Raw genomic sequence first — 24,191 nt, 5'->3', positions numbered from 1 at the left:
GAGGTGCCCGCCGCGGTCGCGTACCCAGCGACCATCACCGGTACCGGCGGAGCCGCGGTCTCGCCTCACAGATGGATGGAGCCCCAGGGGGTGGCGGGGTTCACGCCGCGGAGTCTTGCCTGGCCAGGCAGGGGGTGAGGCAGGGGGTGAGGCAGGGTCCCCCAGCCGCTCTCCCGCGGCTCCTGGCACTGCCTGGGCTTGCTCCTGGTCGCAGGGCGCAGGACCGGCTGGGCTCCTCCATCCTCCTGCCTGCTTTACATGCAAACTGCTGTCCGGCGATTGGCTGGCTGGGCAGCGCCGGGGCGTCGTTTCCTCGGGAGCACCTGCCCGGGCAGGGAGGGGGTGATGCTGGTGGTGGGTACAGGGTCGAGGTGCCTATTGGGGTTCAGGGGGCTTGGACACACAAAAGCCCCCCCAGGGAGGGAGGCAATGCTCCCACCGTCCAGGGCTGTGAGTGGGCGCAGGGGAGAAGGAGGAGGGTTATGGCCGGGGAGGATGAGGAAGGTGGCACCGGGGGCAATGCAAGAAGCTGGGGAGGCAAGGCCGGGGGGATGTGGCTGGTGGTGCCGGCAGGAGAGACCCTGGGCGGAGCCAGTGCTGTGGGGAGCAGGCAGGAGAGGCCAGCCAGGGGCTGAAGGCCGAGGGGGGGGCTGCCCTGCACCTTTCTCCATCCTCCCCTTCCTCCATCCTCCCCTTCCACCCCATGTCTGCCTGGTTCCTCGCTTCATCATTACCTGGACAAGCAGAGCGGTAAGAGCTGGCAGCCCCGGAGGCTGAGCTGCGGGCTGGTCACACAGCTCCTTGCTGGGGACCACCTTCCCCCGGGGGGAGCGGGAAGGCCCCTGGCTCCCCCACCTCTGCCCACCAGAAGGAGAAGACCAGTGGCTGTAGCCCCATGGGTGTCCTCAGGGCAGCTCATTTCCCCGAGCAGAGGGACTTTGCGGGGGACTTTCGCAGGTCACTTCTGGTTTGCACCTTCTCCTGTGGGACAGAGAAGCTGGTGCTCTTCATCCCTCCTCATTTTAATTTGGGCTTTGGGTTTTTTTTGGACCCCTTTGGCCAGAGGAAGCGAAGAGGAAGCTCCAAATGGAATTAAGTAAATCTCTTGACACCTGAGCGATGGTGTGTTTGTCAGAAGTGCAGGACAGTAGAAAATAGCCAGAGCTGCTTCCTGCACTGCCTGTGTGGGTGTGACTGCTGCGTGCTGCTGCATGGCTCAGCCCCGCTCTGCCTCCCCCTCACCCCGGGGTGCTCCGCTCTGTGCCCCACGGCTTTGCCGTCCCTGCCGGTGCTGCCCCAACCCTCTGGGTCACCTCGTGATGGCACACTGAGCTGCTGCAGAAATTAAGGCCTGATGTAGCTCTTTGATTGGCAAGATAGCTGCTGGCAAGGCGAGGTGCACAGGGCATTGGGGTTCCTGGTTGGGGCTCCGAGGGCTGTGCGTGTGTCCTGGCCAGCAGTGTCAACGTGGGGTCATGGTGGAGCAGGGGCTGGTTTGCAGACGTGCTCCTGGTTTGCTGCCGCACCACTGTGGTCGTCGTGACCCAGTCACCAGCCTTCAGGTGACTGCACTGGAGAGACAGGTGGGGGGAAGATGGTGGCAGTGTCAGTGGGGCCAATTGCTCCCACGGGAGATTTTGGTTCGAGCCCGGGATGGGAGGCACACCCTCTGCATCCGAGGGTGCTACCTGAGCTCCCACACGTGAGCGGGAGCCGTGACTTTCTGTGTGACAAGGGTTAGCGCCTGCTGTCAGGTGGGAGGTGTGGCAACAGGGCCGTTGGGGTGTAGCAGCTGCCCCGGGTGCCTTTTCCACATCCCTGCCCTCTGCTCCCACCACCTTCTCAGGACGAACTGGAGTGGTGTGGCTCGGGGCTGTGCTCGGCTGGGGCACCGGTGCAGGGCTGGGGCGGGCGCTGCTGAGGACGTATGGACCCTCTCGCTGAGTTGTGCTGCGCACCCATGTGCTGCAGGACCTGCTCCCACTCTGTCTCCTTGGGCAGCGCGTGGGGAGACCTCTGAGCCCCTCTGTGTGCTCCTGACCACGTGGCGGGTGCCAGGACATTGCTCGCCCCTTGGCTTGCTGGGCAGGAGCCTGGGAGCAGCTCAGCAGGCTCCACAGCTCTCCCTCCATCCCAGTGCTGGGCGGGAAGGTGGTGCAGGGGCCTGGCGGTAAGGCTGATGGGCTGCTCTGTTCTGGGAGGTCTTTTGTCTGTCATGTTTCTCCTGTTCTGGCCTTGCATTTGCCTCTAAGGCTGCAAGGAAACATCACTCCTAGTTTGCCCTTTGCTTCCGCTCACCAGGCAATGCCCTCTTCCAGGCAGAGACCAACCTGTGTTTCTTGCAGCCTGTCCTCCTGCTAGCAGTGACCTTGCCAAGCACTGCTCTGCCCAGCTCCCCGACCCGAGCCCGAGCTCTCTCCGGTGGCTTCTGACCTGATGGTGTCCCTCTGGGAGCACCAAGCCAGGAGAGGGGATCCCAGCCCCTCGCAGAGCCCAGGCTTGGCTGGGGTGGGCTGCTGCAGTGCGGGCTGCTCTGGGGAGAGCTAAGCAAAGCGCATTCCCCGCAGGTAGTGAAGATGTCCGGCAGCGACCCTGAGCGCCCCCAGTTCCTCTTCGTGAAGGTGCTGGCAAGCCGGGGGCGGCTGGAGGCGGTGACCCAGCAGATGGGCTACCACCCACAGTACCTCGACAGCTTCCTCAAGACACAGCACTACCTGATGCACATGGATGGCCCGCTGCCCTTTGACTGCCGGCACTACATCGCCATCATGGTGAGCCCCGCTGAGAGCTGCTGGAGGGGACAGGGAGCTCCGCTCAGCCCTGCAAGGCTCCCCGCTCTTCCTCCACCAGACAGCCTGTGCTGCGGGCTTCTCTGCAGAGGCCAAAATCCTGATGTCCTGGAGGTTGGGTGAGAGGTGGGTCCCAGGACGCCTGTCCCGCCAGTGTGGTGATGCTGATGTGCTGCTCTTGCAGGCAGCCGCCCGGCACCAGTGCCGGTACCTGGTGAACCTGCACGTGCTACAGTTTCTGCGGGCAGGGGGCGATCCCCAGTGGCTGCGCGGCCTCGACTTCATCCCCCCTAAACTCCGCAACCTCAACGAGATCAACAAGATCCTGGCACACCGGCCATGGCTCATCACCAAGGAGCACATTGAGGTATTGAGGGGGCTATCAGCCAGGGACCAGGGCGGTGGTGGGGGACAGCCGCATCCCCAGGGCATGCCGGCACCCTGCCTGCCTGCCCACATCGCATCACTGGTCTGTCTGTGTCCTGCAGAAGCTGCTGAAAATCAGCGAGTGGAGCTGGTCACTGGCGGAGCTGGTGCATGCCGTTGTCCTCCTGGCACACTGCCACGCGCTCACCAGCTTTGTCTTTGGCTGTGGCTGTGAGCAGGACGAGGGGCCAGGGGGCCGAGGCTTGCTGAAGCCCTTGTCGCCCGGGAACCAGTGCTTCTGCGAAGCCACCGCTGGCAACGGCTGCAGCCAGGAGCTGCTGCGCATCAACCGCAAGCGGGTGAGCCCTCGAGGGTGGGTCCACGGGGGGATGGGGGGTGTGGCTGGGACTGCTGCCCTCACCCCTGAGCCTGTGTCTGTGCAGTCTCTGGACTCCTGCATGGAGCTGGATTCCCTCCGGGAACGCATGCAGCGGATCCACGTGGAGACCGAGGGCAGGGAGGAGATGAGGCTGCTGCAGCAGGACCGAGAGGAAGGTGAGGGGCAGGAAGCGGAAGTGGGTGTGCAGGATGGGAGTTCGTATGGCATACCTGGGTGTTGCTCCCCCATGCCTATACTTGTATTTTCCGTGATGTATGGTTTCAAGAGGGGCTCCTGGGATGCTGGCCAGGGGGGAAGGAGGCAGTGGCTCTTCCCAAAGAGGCACAGCAAGGCCCGGCTTTTGACGCCTGCTGCAGCTGGGAAGAGGGCAGCTGAGCATCGCTCTGACCTGTCTGTGGGGCTCTCCCATCTCGCAGATACCGATGGGGAAGTCACCAGTGCCACCAATCTTGCATGCTACATGCAGGACCCTGACTTTGGATACCAGGACTTTGCCCGGCGTGACGAGGATCAGACGCAGGTATTCAGAGTCCAGGTGAGGTTCCTGCTCTGTTGGTGGGCAGCAGCTCAGGCTGCCACCTCTCTCTCCTCTCTGTTCCTGGTGGGGAGGGGACGGTTGCGAGGGTGCCCGTGCAGCCTGTATCTGGTGCAGCGCCTTTTGAAAAATGCCCAAGCGGGGAAGCTCAGCTCTGAGAGGGGACCTGCCCCACTAGGGTTGGGGAGAGGGAGGTGACCGGTGACTTCTGTCCCCAAGGGCTGCCGATTTCTTCACATCGCCCTCACGGAGGCAAGGGTCAAAATCATTCAAAAGCTGCCTGATGAGGGATGTTGTGGTTTGTGGCAGAGCCGCCCCAGAGCAGACCTATTGAATTCTGCTGCGTCTGGAAGTCTCCAGCCCTTCTTCTTGGGAACTTGCCCTGGGCTCCTTTTTGCAGTTGCAAAAGCCTCTTGCTGTGCTCAACAGGATTACTCCTGGGAAGACCATGGCTTCTCACTGGTCAACCGACTCTACTCCGACATCGGGCATCTCCTGGATGAGAAGTTTCGGATGGTGGATGGTCTGCAAAGCAGTGCCATGGCCAAGCGTCAGGGCTGTGAACCCTCTGTCTTCAAGCGGGGCATCTGGAACTACATCCACTGCATGTTTGGCATTAGGTAGGGAAACCAACCTCACGGTCCAGGGGAGAAAACTGAGCTGACCCAGGTGGGAGGAGGGTAGGGCACTTGGGCTGTCTTGCAGATGGGCTTGGAATAGAGACGGAGGTGAATTGCCTGCCTGGATTTGGGCCAGGCAGGGAAGAGATGCTCAGCTTCTCTGGCCAGGGCAGGGCACTTCAGGGATGGGGCTTCAGTGCCTGGTGGCCGCTGCCATGTGTCCCCCTGCCCTGTGGCTTTGCCTGCCCCGAGCAGACCATGGACGAGGTGCTCCGCAAGGGTATGGTGCTGGCAGTGACTCGCCCCTGTGCTCCCCGCAGGTACGATGACTATGACTACGCCGAAGTGAATCAGCTCCTGGAGCGAATGCTGAAAGTTTACATTAAGACTGTAACCTGCTACCCAGAGAAGACAAACTCAGAAATGTTTGACAGGTTCTGGAAGCAGTTCAAACACAGTGAAAAGGTGGGACAGCCGGCCCCTGACTGACCGGCTGCAGTGGGGCCGGGAGCGGGCAGGGGCTGCAGGCTGGGGTGCTTCAGGGGGTGTATGGGAAACATTTGAGCCACCAAACCAGTCTGAGGCAGGTGGGGGGGAAATGGAAACTGGCTGTTTGTAAGGAGTTGGGCTTAGCGTGGCATGGGGCTGCCCGCAGTGTGATGAGCACAGGGGCCACCAGCAGCACGGGGATCCCCGGGCCCATTACCCCATTGTGAGTGCCTCCAGGCAAGCCCTTGGTCCAGCTGTAACTCGCAGGAGCGGCTGCTGTGGGTGGCAGGGACCGGGCTGATGCCAGCCCAGCATGCTGGTGCTAAGCATGCTGGGGACTCCCCAGCACGTGGCTCTGGGAGGCAGCCACAGCCTGCAGGACTGGGAGGAAGGGGAAAGGGCAGCTGCCTGTGCTGGAAAAACTGGTGGCATTTTGTCCCATGTCAAAAGACTCACTAGCCTGGGTGGGTGCTTGCTTGCACCACTGCCCGCAGCACACTCCGGCTGCCTGAACCTCTCTTGCTTCTCCCTTAGGTCCATGTGAACCTGCTCATCCTGGAAGCACGAATGCAGGCAGAACTGCTGTACGCATTGCAGGCCATCACCCAGTACATGATCTCCTAGACGGTGGTGGGGAGCTGTGCTGCGGCAGGGCCAGGCAGCATCCTCTCTCCCTGGACTCATGCGTGACCCGTCATGCTGGGACAGACGGCGAGGGATTACTCAATTTAGTTTACTTGACTGTCTTGTTCCTTCCCCTCGCCCTTGTGGGGCTCACTGAGTGGCCCCATTTCGTGCAATTACCAAACTGTGAGGCAAGTTGTGCTGCTGAGATGTTGGTGTGATGCTGGAGACTTGAACATGTCCAAGGAGGACTGCCAAAGATGTGGGGGGAGAGGGAGGCGGGAGGGGACTGGGGCTGGTTTCGAGGGGTGCTCCCCTGCGAGCAGAAGCTCCTTGCCTGGGCACTGCGGCAGCCTTGGCTGCCGCAGGGAGGGCAGAGGGGAGAGCTAGCTTCCTTCCCTGTACTGCAGCGGCTGCCCTGCTTGCAAGCCACCTTTCGGCACCTGGCCTCGTTGGGGTGATGCATCTCGCTTGGGAACAGCACGGGCAGCTCGCAGGTGTGTTGTAATGTCCCGAGTTGTGTGGTCAGGCAGGGAGGAGCGCTGGCTCCAAGTGAGGACCCTTCCCCAGCCTGGGAACAGGAAGGGGATGTGCCTGCTGCCTACACGTCCTGCCCTTTAGGTCTACATGCCAAACCCCTGTGGGATGGACAAGCAATGACCCAGGCGAACTCCAAACTGTGAAGCTCTTGCTGGCAGGGTGCCCTTAGTGCTCTGCCTTCTCTGACAGTGAGGTTTCTGCAGGGGGCTTTGGGCAGTCCTCGGGGAGCTTGCCCCAAAGCCCCTCCTCTGCTTCCCATCAGTGGAGAGGCAGGAGGAACAAGGGAAGCTTCCCGAGTTAACGTGGCTTCTATCTTCTTACCACCATGAGAGGGCTGAGGTCCCATGCCTAGTCACTTGCTGCTTAACTGCATGGTGGAGGAGCCTGCAGTCAGCACAGGTGAGCTACGGGAAGCTTCCTCTTGAACCTGGGCTGGGGGGACTCCCTGGGCTGTCCCCATTTGAACAGAGGCAGCCTGTGCACCAGCCTTGCCCTCTGTCTGATGGGCAGGAGCATGCATCACTGCTCCCCCCTGCCCCAGGGCTGCTCGCTGCCCGTGCTGCAGCCCCTGGCTGGGAAGGTACGAGGATCCAGCACAGACTCCGGAGAGCAGCCACGAAAGGGGAATGAGGCCATCCGTGATAAGTGGGAGCCTGAAGCAAGGGCAGCTGTTGAGTCAGCCCAGTGCACACTGCTTCAGTCGACCTGTTTACTGCGTAAATGTACAGGGAGAAAACCTTGTGTATGGAAGCTACAGAAAAAGCCTATTTTTGCTATAAATATATTATGTTTGACATGGATGCGTGCTTTATTTCTGCCAGATGTTGGGAAGGGGATCCAACCTTACACGGCTGCTCTGAAGGCAGGACAGCAGTGCCTGGCTGACCACAGCCCTGAGGTGGCTCCAGCTCCAGGAAACCCAATGTACCCAGCTGCGGTGGGGTCCTGCACTGACAGCTCTGGTCCAGGGCCAGCAGCTGGTCACTGAAGCTGGACCCATCCTGTTCAGCTCAACTATGTCCTCTTCCCATGCTCAGATGAGCAACTCCCGCAGCGTTGCATGTTCAATAGGAAAAGAGGGAAGGTTTTCAAGGGGCTGCGGTGCTCCAGCAAGGAGGAGGGTGCTGGAGGAAGGAGCTGGCTTCTCCCCTGCCAGGTACCTGGCCACAGGTGGGCAAGGTGTGGGTGCTGCCTCTGCAGCTGAGGAAGAAGCATTTTACTCGCACTCACAAGCAGGTGCTCAGTGAGCAAGGCCAGAAACCAGGACCAGCTCTTTCCCCAGCCACGCTGCAGGTGCCCTCCCTGCAGCACAGGCTGGAGGAACCTGCGCTGGGGCTGGGCCAGCTTGTACTGGGCCAGGCTGGTGCCCGGGCAGTAAAATGCCAGGACAGCTGGTGCTGGGCAGTGCTGGCTGAGTTAGTACTGGTGCCAGGACAGTGGCACCAGTGCCAGGATGACTGGTGCTGGGACAGCTGTCACCAGGCTTGGCTCGACAGTACTGGGACAGGCACTGCTGTACCATCATTTAGCCCCAGCAAGGGCTGGGCACAGATCAGGGCAGCTGGGTGTCCTGCTCACCATCAGGCACAGCACTCTGATTAACCATAGCAGCCTGTCTGCCTGCCAGCTGTTTTGCCAGCCTTTCCCCTGCCCCTGTGAAAGCAGCTCTGTCCCCTGCAGGGCTGGGATGAGCTGCAGCAGCCAGTTCTCTGCAGGGCTCACTGCTCCCGCAGCAAGCAGCGCATCTGCAGCTCCATGCAGCCTGGGGTTGGCTCCCAGCATGCTGCTAGCAGCAGCATCCTCACCACCCGCCATCACCCTGCGCTGCTGGGGAGAGAGAAGGCAGAAGGCAGCAACAGCATGGCGCTGGCTAGGGGTGAAGGGCTGCCCGTCCCCAGGAGATGTGAAGCACGTTCCCTTTTGCCCCCGTCTCTCTCTATTTGTGCACAAAGAGCTGACCTTGCAGGAACCAGGGCAGCTGCCGCTTGCTCCAGCTCACGGAACAAGCACTAGTCACAGCAGCAAGAGCAAGATGAAGGGCTCCATGGGCTGTCAACCCTGACCAGAAATGAGCACAGCTGCTGGCAAGGCTGGGGAGACTGCCAGCCTCATCTCCCCGACAAGAAGAAAACATCCCCACACGATCTCAGAGCTAGAAAGCAATAGGTGAAACAACCATCTACTCTCATCCCTGCAGAGCCAGCAAAGTTACTATCATGTCCCAAGTAGGTCTTGTAGCAGTACGGGGGATTGTTTCACTGGAGAAGCCTGTAGGGGTCTTGTTGACCAGACACTTCAGGACAGTTCTACACCCTCACCAGTAACTATAGCTTAGCTTTTGAAACCTACAAGCTGGTCCTTCACCTTAACAATGCCCCCTGCTCCTCTCCTGTGCCCGGCCAGGCTGTGAAGCTGTTGCACTCACTGACGCCCGGGCTTGAGGTTTCCTGGGAAGGGCAGTGCAGGCACTATACCATTTGAGGTAAGCAGATGACCCTCAGCCGCATGACATGCCACTAGTCTGGCAACTTCAATGCTTGGGACCCTGCCCTGGTGCCCCCTGCACCCTTCATCTGCTCAGACTAGGATATTCCTCTCTATTGCTCTGTGGCTGGAAGGAGGAGAGCTGCCAGAGCCTGGGCTGCCTCTCCTCTGCAGGAACCCTCCAGGCTGCCCAGCACACCGACATGGGAGCCAGGCCACTGTGACCTTACCTGGAATTACTGAGGGGAGGATGCAGGCAAACGTCCAAAGCAGTCATGGAGTTTCTTGCAACAGCCTGTAGCAGAAAGGCGTGCTGGCAGGCGCAGCCAGGGCTGCTTTTGTAACAGCCGAGCCATCCCCAAGCTGCCTGGTGGGAGGAATGGTGCGTCCTAGCCTGCAGAGAACAGCAAGTCGCACTGCAGCAATGGTTACTGTCACAGCTCCTACAACCCACCCATTAAAAGCCAGGCCTATGGCTGCTCGTCTTACCACAGTGGTGGAGGGGGAAAAAAATCGTACATGGGAGCTGGGGACAGACTGTCCTGCCAGGGCAGCTCTGGAGCAGGCAGCGTGCGCCCCACCATCTCCCCATTCCTCAGCTTGCCTTCCCCACGCACCAGCTACTCCACCACAAAAGCCACGTGAAGTAGGGCAACAGACTTCCTCACTGTGCTTTCACACGTGGTCTCATCACTGGTGGCACAGGAGAAGTGTTCACCAACCAGCAAGCATCTGGGGCAAAGCAGGTCTCTGGCCAGAAACTAAGCTGAGCAGAAAAGCTGATGAAGTTTTTGCACTGGCTTCAGGTACTGCTGCTCTGCAGGCAACTACTCCATAGACCAAAATGCTTGTGGTGACAACTCAGGAGAGCTACAAGGTCTCCAAGACTGCAAGAAAGGCTGACCTACTGCAAACAAGGTGCACTGAACCCACGTAGCTGCTAGGACAGAACACAGCAGGACTCTTGGTGATTACTGCTAGGCGGTGTCACACACATCAAAAGCAACCCTGAGCCAAGGCATCCAGGTCCCAGCCTGGCATCTACTCCACGCTTTGCTCTCCTTGGCAATGCTTAAGTGTCACAGGCCAATGCTCAAATTGGCATAAAAAGTGTTAACAGCTACTGGGGAGAAAGCACAGTCCCCCATTCTATGTCAATTTTTGAGCGCATCCACTCTGATCCAATCAACAACTGCAAAATCCACCCTCGGCATTTTGTTTCTCCAACAGCACCTACCATTATGTGCTTGCAGGAAGCCCTAAGAAGTGCCCAAGGGCACTCAGATGAGGGACAGACAGTTCCCCTAAGGATCTCCTCCTAATCCCCCATTTTTGGAGATTGGCTTAAATCTTCAAGCAGGAGCCTTAAGATCCCTTCCAGAGTTATTTGCATTAACTGTTTTAACACTATTATTTTTCAATGGTATTCTTTATCAGATATTATTGAGTATCCAAGGCTTTGAATGCAAGTTTTCTGGCTGTACACATACTGTGCAATTTCATGAATGAGACTTTTTCTTCAGTAGTTTTAGAAACATCACCGACTTGCTCTCCATGTGTTTAACTAGGCCAGTGGAATCCATGCTCTACACCCCTTCCCCCATTTCTCTCCAATCTCTTTACCTGCCTCCACTCCAAAGCAACATGACCGATGCTCTGAACAGGTCTTGTCTTCTGCCAGACCGCTCCTGAGCTGTGGTGCATGGAGCACCCCCAGGGCAGAGGGGGACAGCACATTCTCCAGCCTCATCCCAGCTGCGAGAAGGCAGACCTGCTGGAATGACACGCTGTGTTGATTCGAGGGCTCCACCACGTTCCTCACAACCTGCTTCACTGGCTCAGACTGTATCTGCAGTCCTACTCGCCTTACGTCAAGGAAGGACCCCTTAAGGTACCTAGCTGAAGCCTTCTCCTGCCCAGAGAGGCCTCTTACTCACTTGCACACCTCTGAGCAGTCCCAAGGAATGACCAGCTCCTGGCTTCCACTCATGCCCATTCATGTCCCCTTTGATGGGCAGCTCCAAGCCATTATCTTCTAATATCAAAAATGCTCCCCAGCTGTAGCAACCTTCCTTTTTCTGATGGAGGATTTGGGGTATGCAAGCAAAGATAAAAGCTCACTCACATGCTCATCTGTCCTGATTGAGTGTCAGCATCTGCTTGCGGATAGCGTGGCTGAAAAGAGAGTAGCAGCAAATCCTTCTCTCTATTCCTAGAGCTAACTGGTAGAGTTGCTGACACTCAAAGATGTTTGAATGTAGCTATATAAAATGAACAGTCATCTTCTGCCCTTAGGTCTAGAAGGGCAAGGAATGAAGGGGCTAGGATGACTCTAGTCCTGCAGAAGTTAAAACTCCCCAGGGTCAGTTTTAGGGCATGGCAACCCCATGGGTCCCCACACACTGCTGGCAAGTTGTAACAAGGGGCTCCACACACTGCAGAGCACGCTGGAGCCTTTGTGGGCTGTCACACTGCAACCCTTCCACCTCTGGCCAGCTAAGGGGCATGTCACCGAGGGGTTGCCCTAACAGGTGAGGAGGGCAGAGGAAAGAAGCCAAGGGCAAGGAAAAAATAACTGGTCCTCACCAGGGAAACAGAACAAACCGCATGAGACGCAGAACAGAGGATTACAGGTTTTTATTTGTCAAACATTCCCCCCTAGTCTAGCACATTCTACAGTCTTGCTAGCACAGATGGTAACAAAGAGCCTGTAATGGTTCAGAAGTTACACTGCTACAGAGAGCAAACAAAAGCAGAGATTTATTACGTAAAAAAATTTATTGTGAGAAATGGGTGAAAGAGTGCAGAGGGGATGGGGTGGAAACTATGTCAGCTAGTGGTGCCTGCCCTGTGTGCAGCAGACGTCTGTGCTAGCAATACAGAAACCCTTTCTGGGATTGCACCAGGTGAAGACTCCACTGTGCTGGAAGCATCATTTCACAGAACCACCTCCATTGCCTTATGAAGGCGGCTCCTTTCAGGAGAAGTGACCTACCTTCTACGTAGCCAAACCTCTCAAGACACCTTGGGGAGCACCACAGGGTAGCACCACACTGAGCACCACAGCACCAGCTGCGAACATCCCCTTCTACCACACACCATAATGCTGCCTTAGCCAGAGAACCATAAATGCAACGCCATCAGCTCTTTCACCTTCAGCTTCTGCTGCCTCTTCTCCCTGCTTTACACCACGATATTAGATGCGATTTTGATTCCATCAGAGATTGTTTTCCATCGACTACTTGCTTGCTTTTCTCCACATTAATTAGAACACATTTTTCATTTGACATGCAACTGAGGCAAACCCTAAGCTATCCCTGTTCATGCTCATGTCCCAGAGTTGATTGATCTGTTGTGGGTTTTTTTGATAATGGGTCCAAACTTGCACATTATTTTGGTGACAGTCCAGGACACCACTCCCAAGGCACCAGACACAGGTTTCTCATTCCTGGAGCAAGGCTAGCCCTGAAGCATTTGAGTGTGGCTATAAATAAGCAACTAAGTAAGAAAATTAACAAATTATGATCTACATAAAAGCTTTCTAGGCATTTCCTTTGGAAAAGCTGATTAGTGCTACTTGCTTCTAGTATGAGCCTCGTTTATGAATACACCCGGGCTCTGGAACGGTCCCACTGCTTTCATTCCTCTCACTTACCAGGATGATTTGACTGCTGTTTTTAAAGCAGCACTGGGTAGGCGATGACATGTTTTTAGACACACCAACAAGGAAAATTAAGGGCTCCAAGAAGCTTTCAATATTCCAAGCTCTCACAGGAAGCTGGGAGTATAGTAAAATACACTTAAGTTATAAAGAAGGCTCAAGCAATTTGCTAAACCCAGGTGTAAATAAAAGCAACAAGTCTGCCTCCTACTAGGCTCCATTACCCAAATCCTTCGCGGCCCAGAGCTACATGGTGGCTTCACGCTGTGAAAGATGGCATTTGATCCTCAGTGAGGACAAGGAGGCATAAGGCTTCATGCCAAGAGTCCCCTGCCCACTCCCTTCAGGCACTTCTCCAGGAGCATCACTCGCCATGTCACCAGCCCCTTCCCTCCCCACCCAGCTCACAGCTGCTCTCGAAATCCCAGCCCAATCCTTCATTAGAGCAAAAACTAGTCCACAAGTATGGGGCCTGCGGTGCTAACATAGAACAAAGATCCACCAAGACACTATCCTGAATCCCGCAGCAGTCAGTAGCAAACACTTTGGGTAAGAATACAAAAAACTGGACAAGTATTGAGCAACCCCCTGCCAGGGACAGCCTTTCAGCAAGCAGCAGTTTAGGAACTTTACAGTCTCCTGTGTCCTATGAGGAAATATCCCAGGCTAGAAGAGCTCAAGGTTTATGAAAAGCAAGTTATCTGAGAAGGGGCTGGAGAACTCCTGAATTCTCTGCATCCCTGCCCTCCGTGCCCATGATCCAAGCTATCCTGCTACACATACAAACGAGAAGCTAAGTTGCCTGCTTGAGCCTGCAACATTACATTCATGGTTTATCGAGCACTCCCAGAGCACCGTTAGTCTTCCGAACACCATCCTCAGCACTAGTGCGCTCTCAGGCTTCTTCAACCACTGCCAGCTCCCGTTGTGTTGAGGAGACAGAGAGCACCTGCACAGACTGCCACAAGACAGAGACGTCACTGTCAGCACACTGGTACAGCAAGACTCCAGCCAGAGGTGCTCCTGTCTCCAGTGCTGTCCCCAGGACAGGTAATTCCTCAGGAGTCTGACCTGGGAGTATGGAAAAAAATAGATAGGTGCTCTATTCCTTAATAAAAGGACGGGTCTCTTACAAACTCACACTGTAGGGCACCAACCATGATGAGCCTTGGTGTACCTGGGCTGCAGCTCCTTCAGCTGGAACAGGGTGAGGACGTGTACTAGCTGAGAGTATGTCAGATCTCCCCAGGGCGCTACCCCAGTTGCTCAGGGCCAGGCTCTCTGCAGCCAGAGATCAGGCCAGGTCCCCAGTACTGTCACACCTAGGGGACACCTTGGAACAGCCTGAAGACAGCACTTCTTCCCCACAGACCAACCCAGCCAGAAACGGCTCACCATGGATTTGCAGGTCTGAAGCACTGGTTACTAACATTGTCCTTCCTACTGCTTTGGGCTCCGTTTTCATGAGAAATGAGCTAGAGAGTCACATATAACATGACCACACACACCAGTGTCTTGTCCTTTGATACACGGCTGTGAAGCACAGACAGCCAGTCAACTTGCTCTGCAGATTCATGGGATTCATTTGCCCTCGGGGCCCAATCTGACAAGGTGGCATATTATGTGCCAAATAACACAAATCCCACCAGATCTATTAGCTGCAGCCCAGAATGGCCGATTCTTATGTGCAGCACATGCCATCAGGTGTTTGTGGAAAGGATATCTATCCATTTGTGTAATGAACTAACTGTAATGAGAACGTACCTCCCTGACTCAAGTCTGCAAGATCTGGGATCCCAGCTCTCTGGGATCTGCCTTTTTGGTTGGTTGGTTGTTACAGTGAGGTGTGGCCAGACATGCAGATTGTGGATAAATTTGAAACCTATCACCACGAGGTCTGCCATGGAGACAGCCTTCAAAGTAAAGGTTATCAAACTATTCAAAGGCTCTGATGGCAGAGTATGTGAAAGATAAGACTGTTGAAGACTCCTTGTTGCAGGTAACCAGAGAAACCACTCCCGTTCCAATCTCTACTCAAATGAAAATGAAATGAAACCCATGAAAACAGAGCAGACAAGGTGGCAGAACAGTATGGCTCATTGCACTGCATGATACAAACCACCTGAACAGAAGCCACTGCCACCTTCAGAAAGGACTGGATAGGCTTTCTGCCAGACTAAGCGTACCAGAACACCATGAAAGCACCAGGCCTCCCACAGATCCTGCCACTGCAAACACTGAAAAGGTGACAGGAACATGGCAGCTAATGCTCTGAACTAACCTCTTGACTCCTAGCTTCTGTCCTGCAAGAACAAAGAGACAGGGCAGGATCCCAGGCACATCCCCAAGGATGTGCCTACAGGCTTCAAGTTCCCCAGCAGCAGCAGAAACTTCAGCAAGAAAACAAAAATCTTCTGAAACCAAAAAGCGAGCTACCAAATACAACTGATCATGCCCTCCATAAGGACTACCCAGAGCATCAGCAGATCTAGCACAATCCCGTCCATACCATCTTCTTAGCAGACAAGGGAATCTGTCCTATGTATCAGCTGCAGTCCAGCTACTTAAGGGATTAGCTGAGAATGAGTGCGCTGTTAATGATTAGCATTCCCTAACATCGTGCTCTTGGCTTGGCGGGAGTGCCCAGTCAAGGAAAGAGACTGAGTAGCTGTGGCTGAATGCCAATGCCATGCTGGCACCTTCCGCCTGTTCTGGGGAGAGCAGCCATTCCCTAGTTACGCTGTGGTGCCCTTCCCACTTTTCCAATGACATTTTCAGCTTCTTGGCTCAAAATGCCTTAGGCCTGTCCCCTCCCATACTGTAGTGTTATCTGGTATCAAGGGGACAGATGCAGCAATTTTTTTTTTTTTATCCAATAATCTCATTTTCAATTAAAATATATAATATATATTTAAAAAGGTTTAGAAAAGCTTCTATGTCATTTGCAGCTACTTTTACATATAGATTACAATAATGTACAACTCTTCCCCAAGGTGGTTTGAAACCACGGGGACCTGCCAATTCTTTCCCCTTAATCATATACATTATCAAACATCAAATGCATTTGTTCCTAATACAGCTCTGAAAAAGAAGTCTGTCACTGGTACCTTCTCAGAGGGAGAGATGCCTAATACACCTAATGGGGACACACTTAACATTGGCTTCGTAGTCACTGTAGAAAGTTCCCAGATTAGTAAAAAAATATTTCATCTATAGAAAATGCCCTTCTGAAAAGCAACCAGGGCTCTGTTAAGGCCACACCCAGGCTTTCCATTTCTCTGCTGTAGCAAGACAGATCAGAAACAAACCCAAAATGATGTTTTTATGTCCCAGAAACAGCTATTAGCACCTGTGCTTATTTTACAGCAGCCTGGTGTATCAGGAAAGTGCTGAGAACAGCATAGGGACTTCTCAAAACATGCTTCTGATTCAATGGGGCTCAGTTGGCACAGTGAAAAACTCAATGTCCTCCTGCTCCACTCAGGTGGACAAGAGGAAGCCTTCTACACCACGACCACCACCCTTCCCTGCAGAACGATGAGGGGTGCTCTGGAGATGGGCACGCTGAAACCACTGAAACCAACCCCTGAAATAGCACACCCTTTTCCCCACAGGGCTTCCACCAACAAGCTCCTTCCAATTCCTCTGCAAGTCTGTGGGATACCAAGTGCACATATGGTGGCTTAATGAAAACGTCCAACTACTTTACCCCAGAGAGCAAGCCAAGTGAGAGCAGAGCCAGCCCTCCACCAGTCCGAGGCACTGGGAGACTTTCTGCCATAGCAGAGAGAGGATAGCCATTGAGAGATTCCTCCAGCAAACCCAACTCTTCACATGGGAAAATGCTATTGCCCGGCACAGAGTCTTCTGGCCGAGGTTTTTACCAGGGCTCCTCTTTGGACATGTACAGCTCAGGGTTTCTCCAGATGGTCCAAGGCAGGGTCAGGTTTGTAGGAATAGCCATGGAACATAACAGGATTATTATTTTTAAACTCTTCCTGTTGCAGCCAGACGCAGGTTGCCCCTTCTTCCCAGGCGGGCAGCCCCTTCTGCCCAAGGCATGGTGTGCAGGGAAACCGAATCCAACGTGCTCCATTCTTTTCTCTGCCAGGTGTGGGAAGTGAAGTCAGAACCCGATGTTCAAAACCTGAAGGACACTAGGAAGAAGAAAAATAGAGTGAACGGTTAGATCTCTGCTTCAGTGGGAATCCTGGATACATAGATAAGGAGTTAATTACTATCAACCAGCCCCTGCTGCTCAAAGGATGCCAACTTCCAGCAAGGAACAAACACAGATCACAAGAGACCTTGATCAACGGAGAGTCAAGTGAAAGATACAACTGCTCAGCTCCAAGCTTCAGAATACAATTGAGACAGAAAGACAAAACAAAAGCACAAAGGTCAAAAGTAAGCACTCCTCCTGTAAGCTGACGGCACCAAAGCTCTGCAAGATAAGGAGTTTAAAGAAGGACTTGGCTAACACCAGAAGCATTGCAGGAAAGCAGCAAGGAAGAGGAAAATTACTCATCACCTTATGCAACCACAAATATCAATTGGTAGGGAAAAGACTAAAAAAGGGATTTTTAGAGATCACACACTAAAACTGTTTATGCTCACCCACTTAAAGAAATCCTGTATCTACCTAGAAGTAATTAAACATTTCTAGATATCTCATTCCCCTGCAAGTCTAAAGATCCCTTCTCAAGTCTTCTGTCTCACCTCAACGAAGCTGCCACAACTCGTTCAAACAAGCCTTGGAATAGGTCTAAGCAGACTTAAGACACTGACATAAAACCTCCACTATAGGTCTATGATCCACTTTGGAAGGCAGAATAGCAAGATAAATGTAGGGCATCCAATCAGTTGTATTCAGTAATAGTAAGCGCGAAATAAACTTGTGGAAAGAGAAAGAAGCTACAAGAGGGAATCAGCCCTGAACAAGAAAAGACAGTAACTTAAAACAGAAGCCAGAGCAACAGGCTACTTTGGGAAACTGTAAGTTGATGGGTTTATTTATTTACTAATGTTCTGGTAGACAAAAATACAGCATTTGGACCAAAGGGAATTAGAGCACAGCAAGAAAACCATGAGTCCAGACCAAGCTGGGCAAGGGATAAAGAGGTCTCCAGGCTATGAAGCTATAGGGAGTCTAACTGAACAACTAAAGACATCTACAACTGATGTCTACCAGAAGAGTGGATGGACTTTACATTTGTCAGTAAGGCACAAACTGTACCACTGAACAAAAGAGGTAATTCTATTCCCAGTTATCCCTTCTACTGGCTTGCAGAAATACATAACAGAGGTAGATGAGCAAGCCCAAAGTCCCTGAGCTGCTCAGAGACCACTGAGTGGCCACCCACACTTCCCATGACCAGAATGGAAGACACCTGCATTAAGTGTTGAAGGCAAGAGCAGTTGCCCGTGATTGAGCACCTGCATGCCATGGTCTAATTCCAGCCATGGCTATGCTTTTTCCATGACCTTGCTCACCAAGGGTCCCATAAGTCACTCTGTATGGCTTGCATATCCAGTGCCTTAACCAGTGAATGGCAGGCTTACAACTAAGTGAGCCACAGCCACCAGACAACAGCAGCAGAAATTGTAGAATTTATATTTTTCCTAGTCAAGGAAAGTATTCACACATTGACTTTCTTCCTCTGCAGCTAATAGCTAGGTTTGTGGGTGTTGCATTGCTGCTGGGCAGAGGCAAAGTTTCAGTGTTTGATTACTAATCTCCAAGTAAAGAGACACAGGGTTCAAACAGACTCCTGGTGAAGCTGTGGACCAGCTCTTTAGCATTTAACTTGCAAGAAGGGCATAAAGTCATGTCAGCTTTGAGCACCATGGGTAACATCAACTAGCTTGTGTCTTCCTAAGTGCTGCAGAGAGACTAAGTACTTATTCCTAAAGATCTTCTCTTGCCTACAAAGAGAAATATTGCTCCAGTTTCATTCTGGCCATTCAAATCACAGAGTATGATCACTGGTATTTATTGATGAACAGTTTTTGCTTGGCGTTAAACCCATAACTGACCCAGAAGGCTACAGGTTAAGCCCACAGTAACTACTCAGAAAGACAGCTTTAGGTTAGCAATCACTTAGAGTAGCTTTTGCCAATGTGAATTTAACATGGAAAAGACACATTCATAGAAAGCATATGAAAGGAAAAAAGCCTGGCACACTGGAAAAATATATAGTGGCAGCCATGCTTTCCCTGAACAGTGATTTCTGAACAGGGACCCTAACAACTCACTGCAGTAACAGATTCAGAGAAGGGAGCAATGACACAATCTTGACCTCCTCACACACACTGATGTCTGCAGCTCGCTTGATTTTGGAACTCATAAATTTGAGAAAACATTCTGTCTTCTTTTCCCAGGGTCCTTCCTGGCCTCCAGGAACACTCCTATTTCTCTCCACGCACACCCTGTTCCCCCTTTCTTAGAAACATGACCCACATCTCTGTCTTGGCAGCGTTTTACACAATACTTGCTCTCCTTTGGGGAAGAAGCTCCCCTTCATCCCACTCCATGGATTCCAGGATACGGGCAAAGCTGAAAAGCTTTGCAAAGCTCAGAAAAAGCAAACATGATCTAAGGACAGAATAAAAAGCTTGAAACAAAGCACACTTAACAGGGTGTCATTTCTCCTCCAAGTGCAGTACTGCTGTTAAGAATTGTTCACCGAGAGGCACGTAGGAACTATGCTTTCTGCTGAAACACAACACTGGTTCAGAACTTATTCCAGATCTCACTCCTTTCTTAGTGAGCCCATGTTCAGCATATTTCCCAGAAAGTATCACTTCAACTTCATGCATGGAACAAAGCAAATCCAGGGTTTTTAACATCAGATAGCTCCTCTGTTTTGATTAAGCAATTCACATGCTAAGTATGGAATAATAATATGGAAGAACATAACCATGCTGTTAAGAGCTCATGTTCTCCCTCTCAAGCATTTGATTATAGCCACATCTTCACCAGTACCAGACCCTACCCTTTGATAAACATTCTCTCAGCTTCTCCGCTTTACACTCTTAAAAAAATCTGTGCCTGGTATTCTGTAGACAGAGGTCTTATCTATCCAGCCCAGGTAATTAATGCATCCAGGACTGCAAGACAGCTTGCATATATTTTGAAAACACTCCTGTGAAACACATTTCACCCCTGCAAAGTCACATATTCCCCAAATATGATGGCCTGCCCTTAGCATGGCATGAAAAAAACCCACAAAAGCTCAGAACAGTATCCAGTGGAAACTGCTCAAAAGGCCACAGCCTATGTCACTAACTTGCAAACAGTCCTAACATGGATGAAGGATGCCAATTTTTGTCAACCAAATTTGTCTTTGAAACCAAAACTGAGTTGCCATATTCCACCTGAAGTTAGGATATTAAATTTAAGACAGCCACTCAGTAGTTCAGCAGAGCACAGTTAACAAATGCACAAAGCTATAAAAAGCCTCATAATGAAACAGAAAAGCTTGACTGATCCTCCCTCTCTCTACAGTAAAAAGAGATCTGTTAAGTACAGACAGAAGAACGTTACTAATAAATTAAATCCTAAGCAGTGTGGTGGGACTTGGAATAAGAGGGAGTTAAATTGTGTTTAAAAAGTCAATATATAGTGGTGTATCAATATGTTTACAGGGTTTAAGTACCACCAGCTCAAAGGACAGTATTTCACTTTGTCTAGACTGAAGACGCTTGTCTAGAATGACTGTACTGGGGCAGAGCAGAAAAATATTTAAATTAATAGCTGGTCTCCGGCATGAACAGCAGCAGAAATCACCAGAAAATTTAGGTTGAAATGGGCCTCCAGAGGTCACCCAGTCCAAACTATCTCCAGGTTACTCAGGTGCCTAGGAAAGAGTATTAAGGTCAATTACACGATAATTTCACAGTCTCCATCATTTTGAAGCTCAAGGGCTTCCCACAACTGAAGCAGTATCTGCAATTTGCCCTTACTTCTGCCTGATCAGCTGGCCAGTATTAGGGGTTGAATTTACAACATTAAAAAATACCATATCTGCCTCCTAAACGGGAAATATTCTTGGCAAGGCTTCCACTTTCCAACCAATATCCAGCCTATGCTCCAGTCCATAAAAGAAACTGTCCATTTTCTGTTAGCTGAGTTCCAAGTGTGAATTATGCCTTCAGCTCCATTTCTAATTCTTCAACTGCCTCAGTGGTTAAAGAACTTCAAGTCAGGGTGTCACACCCTCAGAGAATAAGACATTTCTAACTCTTGTTCTCATATACACTATTTGCCAAACTGACTCTAGAAATTTTTGTGCAAATATGAAAGATAGCTGAAGAGGCAGCTTTGCCATCTCCATCCACACTGCATATCCTCCTGTTTCCCATTCCAGTAATGGGTACATAAGCAATTCAGTAGTTAATGCTGATGAACCAGCTTACCAGACTTTACAGACACTATCCCAGATAAGGGAAGGGCAGAAGGTCTGACAACTGAGAGCAATTGTGTCCTGCTACACACAGGGCAAAGCAGGCAGTCATGACACAGACACGCTTTGCAATTACACATACTAGAAAATTTTGCAAGGGTAATAACCACCTGGACAGAAACACAGCGTGTGCTTGGCTCAGTTCAACCGTTCTGTATATATAGGATCATGTCTTTATTTATGGAATCAGCATATGCTCTCATGTCAACTTCAGAGCTATAGGCATTGCATGGCAGAGACCGATGTCCTGTAACACAGTCATCTTTGGTAATGAGAGACAACAGGAGTTTCATTCAGGTTGCTCCTCTAACTCCATTAAAGGAGTTTACTACCTGGTAAGTTAAATCTACCTACCTTTACACAGCTTTTTCTCCTTCTAAAAGGGAATGCGGCTCTCCCAGAAGCTTTTTACTCAAAGAGCACCTGCATTTCCAAAGAGGTATCTTTAACTGCTGCAGAGCTGGGCACAGGAACCATCCCAAACAGGGCTGTTCCCACTATAGAGCTGCAGCTTTTGACATAACTACACCTACCTTTTTGTGCTCCTGAAGTTAACTTGGTACCCAGGTATGGTTGGAGGCCTGTGAAGTGCTGGGATAGCTGGGAGTAGACAGAATGGGTTCAAAATTAAAGTCCAGTCCTTCTCCATCCATGAGTTCACTGTTGATTATGTAATCCATATCACATTCAAGGTTCTCCATGTACATGTCAACGTCCAGGTCAATGGGCAGCCTGTCCTGGTTCAATCCCAAGGGAGCAGGACTAGCAGAAGAAAGAAGCAGTGGACTGCCCAGATGGACCGACTGGGCAGTTGTTGCAGAAACTGGAGCCTTCAAACTGGTGATGCTGGCAGTGTTTTGAGGAGATGTTACTATGGGAAGGGTTGATGGCAAAACACTGGCACTGACTGGTTCTGCCTGCTGCTCTGTAGGCTTTGCTCGTGCATTGCCTGAGCTCATCTTACTCTGGGCAGCTTGTCCACCTAGAAGCAGAAGAGTTCGGCTGCTCATCCTGTTACCAGTCTGTGGCAGAACTGGATCCACCTGAGTCATCATAACATCCCTTGGAGGCGGAGAGCTGGGTGTCAGAAGAGCTTCCAAGGTCTGAGGGGCAGAGAAATGGCTGACAGAACTTTGCAGCGAGATATCAACAGGGTTAAACAGGGAATTGCTGAAAGTAGTGGTCTGACCAGCTGCATTCGGGCTCCGCAAAGAAAAGCTGGAATCTCTCTGGATCTGACCATTTGAGGCAGATTGCTGGGTAGATAACACAGATGAGCTGGGAGACATCAAATTTAACCCATCAATGAGTTCAAGCTCCTCAGTCACAGTTGGTGGAACATTGCTGGATGCACTGGAGTACACTAGAGAAGGAAGCAGCTCTTCATCGTGGAGGTCATCCTGCTCCGTCAGGATAGGAGAAAGCCTGGCACTAATGGTGCTTGCATTGGAACTGGTTCGAGGCCGGAAGGTGTTCCACACATCAGAGTCCTCATTGCTTCTTGCGGACGGGCTCCCAGGCCACTTAGGGAATTGGGAGCCAGGACTGTCAGCAGTGGATTCTGGAGCAGATTGGAGAGGAGGCTTCTTTTTGGATGCTTTACCTCTGACTTTTGCGAGTTTGCTGCTGTTGTCCATGGAGGCAGCTCTTCTTCTTGGTGCTTTTCCACTTTTACCACCCTCAGGATTGAGCATCCACCAAGAGCTCTTCCCTGTGGCTTCATTATGGACTTTAATGAACTTGCTGTGCAGGGACAGGTTATGTCTAATAGAGTTCTAGAAAAAAAAAAAAACAAGGTAAGAGGACCTGACAGTTGACACACCTCCCACCTAGAAACCTCACAAGCATAAACGCATTCAGACAGTATCCAGAGAAGGAAGTTATAACAAAGACCTACCCATAAAAAAAATGCTATTTCTGCTCAAACATGCTTGACAGCACTAGCAAGCAGTACCATGTCTCACTGCAGCACCAAGGGTAAAACTACCATGACAACTAGCAGCTTCCAACCAGCAAAATACTAACACAAAAGAACTTTTCAAGACCATACAGAATCTGCAAAAACTAAGCATATCACAGAGCAAGTAAGCAAATTCCCAAATACAGCTTGCAACTTGAACATGAGCCTAACTGAATTTGAGCTAATGCTGCTCCCACCCTCCTGCCAACCCCATTAGCCAGCATAAACCTTGCTGAAGTTTTTAATTTTTATATGGCTAGCTTTCAGACGGATTCGAGCACAGCATTAACAGTGAATCAAATAGACTGGGTGAAGAGAAATGGCAAAACACTTCTAATTCAGTACACTCATTACCATCTTCATCCCAAAACCAGAGAAACAAGAGAAACTTTGTGGAACAAGAGTCCTAGTAATCCTGGAGCCTGCCAGCCTCACTCTGCAAGGAGGCAGTACGCTTTCCTCTGTGTGTTTCTAATGGGGTAAGATCTTCAGTGGATAGTGCGCTCCCACACAGTACATACCAGTTTTAGCCTCTCCCATCTTTCCATTTGGCAAGGCACACATTCCTTGCCTCTCCCAACTCCCTTCTTTTGGTTTCGCTTTGTTGGAAACTGTAAGCTAACATATCTGTACACCATCATCAAACTCAATTTCCATCCTGCAACTGATAAACTCCTTGGTATTTTAGAATCAGCAAGCAATAATCTCATTGTTTGAGCAGATCCTCCATAAACTCCCCTTTGAGGTCCGTGTCATGCATTTGTTTGATATTTGCATTTAATTTGTTCAGATGGTCAAATTACACATCACATTATGGCGAATGGAGTTAAATCCAGTTAGTGGCCGGTCACGAGCGGTGTTCCCCAGGGCTCAGTTTTGGGGCCGGTCTTGTTCAATATCTTTATCGATGATCTGGATGAGGGGATCGAGTGCACCCTCAGTAAGTTTGCAGACGACACCAAGTTGGGCGGGAGTGTTGATCTGCTCGAGGGTAGGAAGGCTCTGCAGAGGGACCTGGACAGGCTGGATCGATGGGCCCAGGCCAACTGTATGAGGTTCAACAAGGCCAAGTGCCAGGTCCTGCACTTCGGCCACAACAACCCCATGCAGCGCTACAGGCTTGGGGAAGAGTGGCTGGAAAGCTGCCCAGTAGAGAAGGACCTGGGGGTGCTGGTCGACAGCCGGCTGAACATGAGCCGGCAGTGTGCCCAGGCGGCCAAGAAGGCCAATGGCATCCTGGCCTGTATCAGAAACAGTG

At 51.8% G+C, this 24,191-nt stretch overlaps 2 protein-coding genes across 2 annotated transcripts; one reads left to right on the top strand and one right to left on the bottom strand.

The window, feature by feature from the left end:
- The first annotated feature begins 2,570 nt into the window (after positions 1-2,570).
- On the top strand, positions 2,571-6,018 carry LOC103905871 (sestrin-3). The gene is made up of 8 exons (XM_019474198.1): positions 2,571-2,771; positions 2,974-3,156; positions 3,278-3,514; positions 3,599-3,710; positions 3,927-4,090; positions 4,520-4,710; positions 5,031-5,175; positions 5,734-6,018. Exons 1-8 carry the CDS (start codon positions 2,577-2,579, stop codon positions 5,821-5,823), a joined length of 1,317 nt encoding a protein of 438 aa, XP_019329743.1. The 5' UTR covers positions 2,571-2,576; the 3' UTR covers positions 5,824-6,018.
- Positions 6,019-11,468: 5,450 nt separating this feature from the next.
- Positions 11,469-22,744, bottom strand: FOXO4 (forkhead box O4). The gene is made up of 2 exons (XM_019474212.1): positions 21,507-22,744; positions 11,469-16,665 (listed from the first exon to the last, which is right to left on the bottom strand). Exon 1 carries the CDS (start codon positions 22,665-22,667, stop codon positions 21,525-21,527), a length of 1,143 nt encoding a protein of 380 aa, XP_019329757.1. The 5' UTR covers positions 22,668-22,744; the 3' UTR covers positions 11,469-16,665; positions 21,507-21,524.
- Positions 22,745-24,191: the final 1,447 nt, after the last annotated feature.

Source organism: Aptenodytes forsteri, unplaced genomic scaffold (assembly GCF_000699145.1).
Source record: "Aptenodytes forsteri isolate BGI_AS27 unplaced genomic scaffold, ASM69914v1 Scaffold265, whole genome shotgun sequence".
Taxonomy (NCBI): Eukaryota; Metazoa; Chordata; class Aves; order Sphenisciformes; family Spheniscidae; genus Aptenodytes; species Aptenodytes forsteri.
The sequence above is the reverse complement of the archived record's forward strand: the minus strand, read 5'-3'. Positions and strand labels throughout refer to the sequence as shown.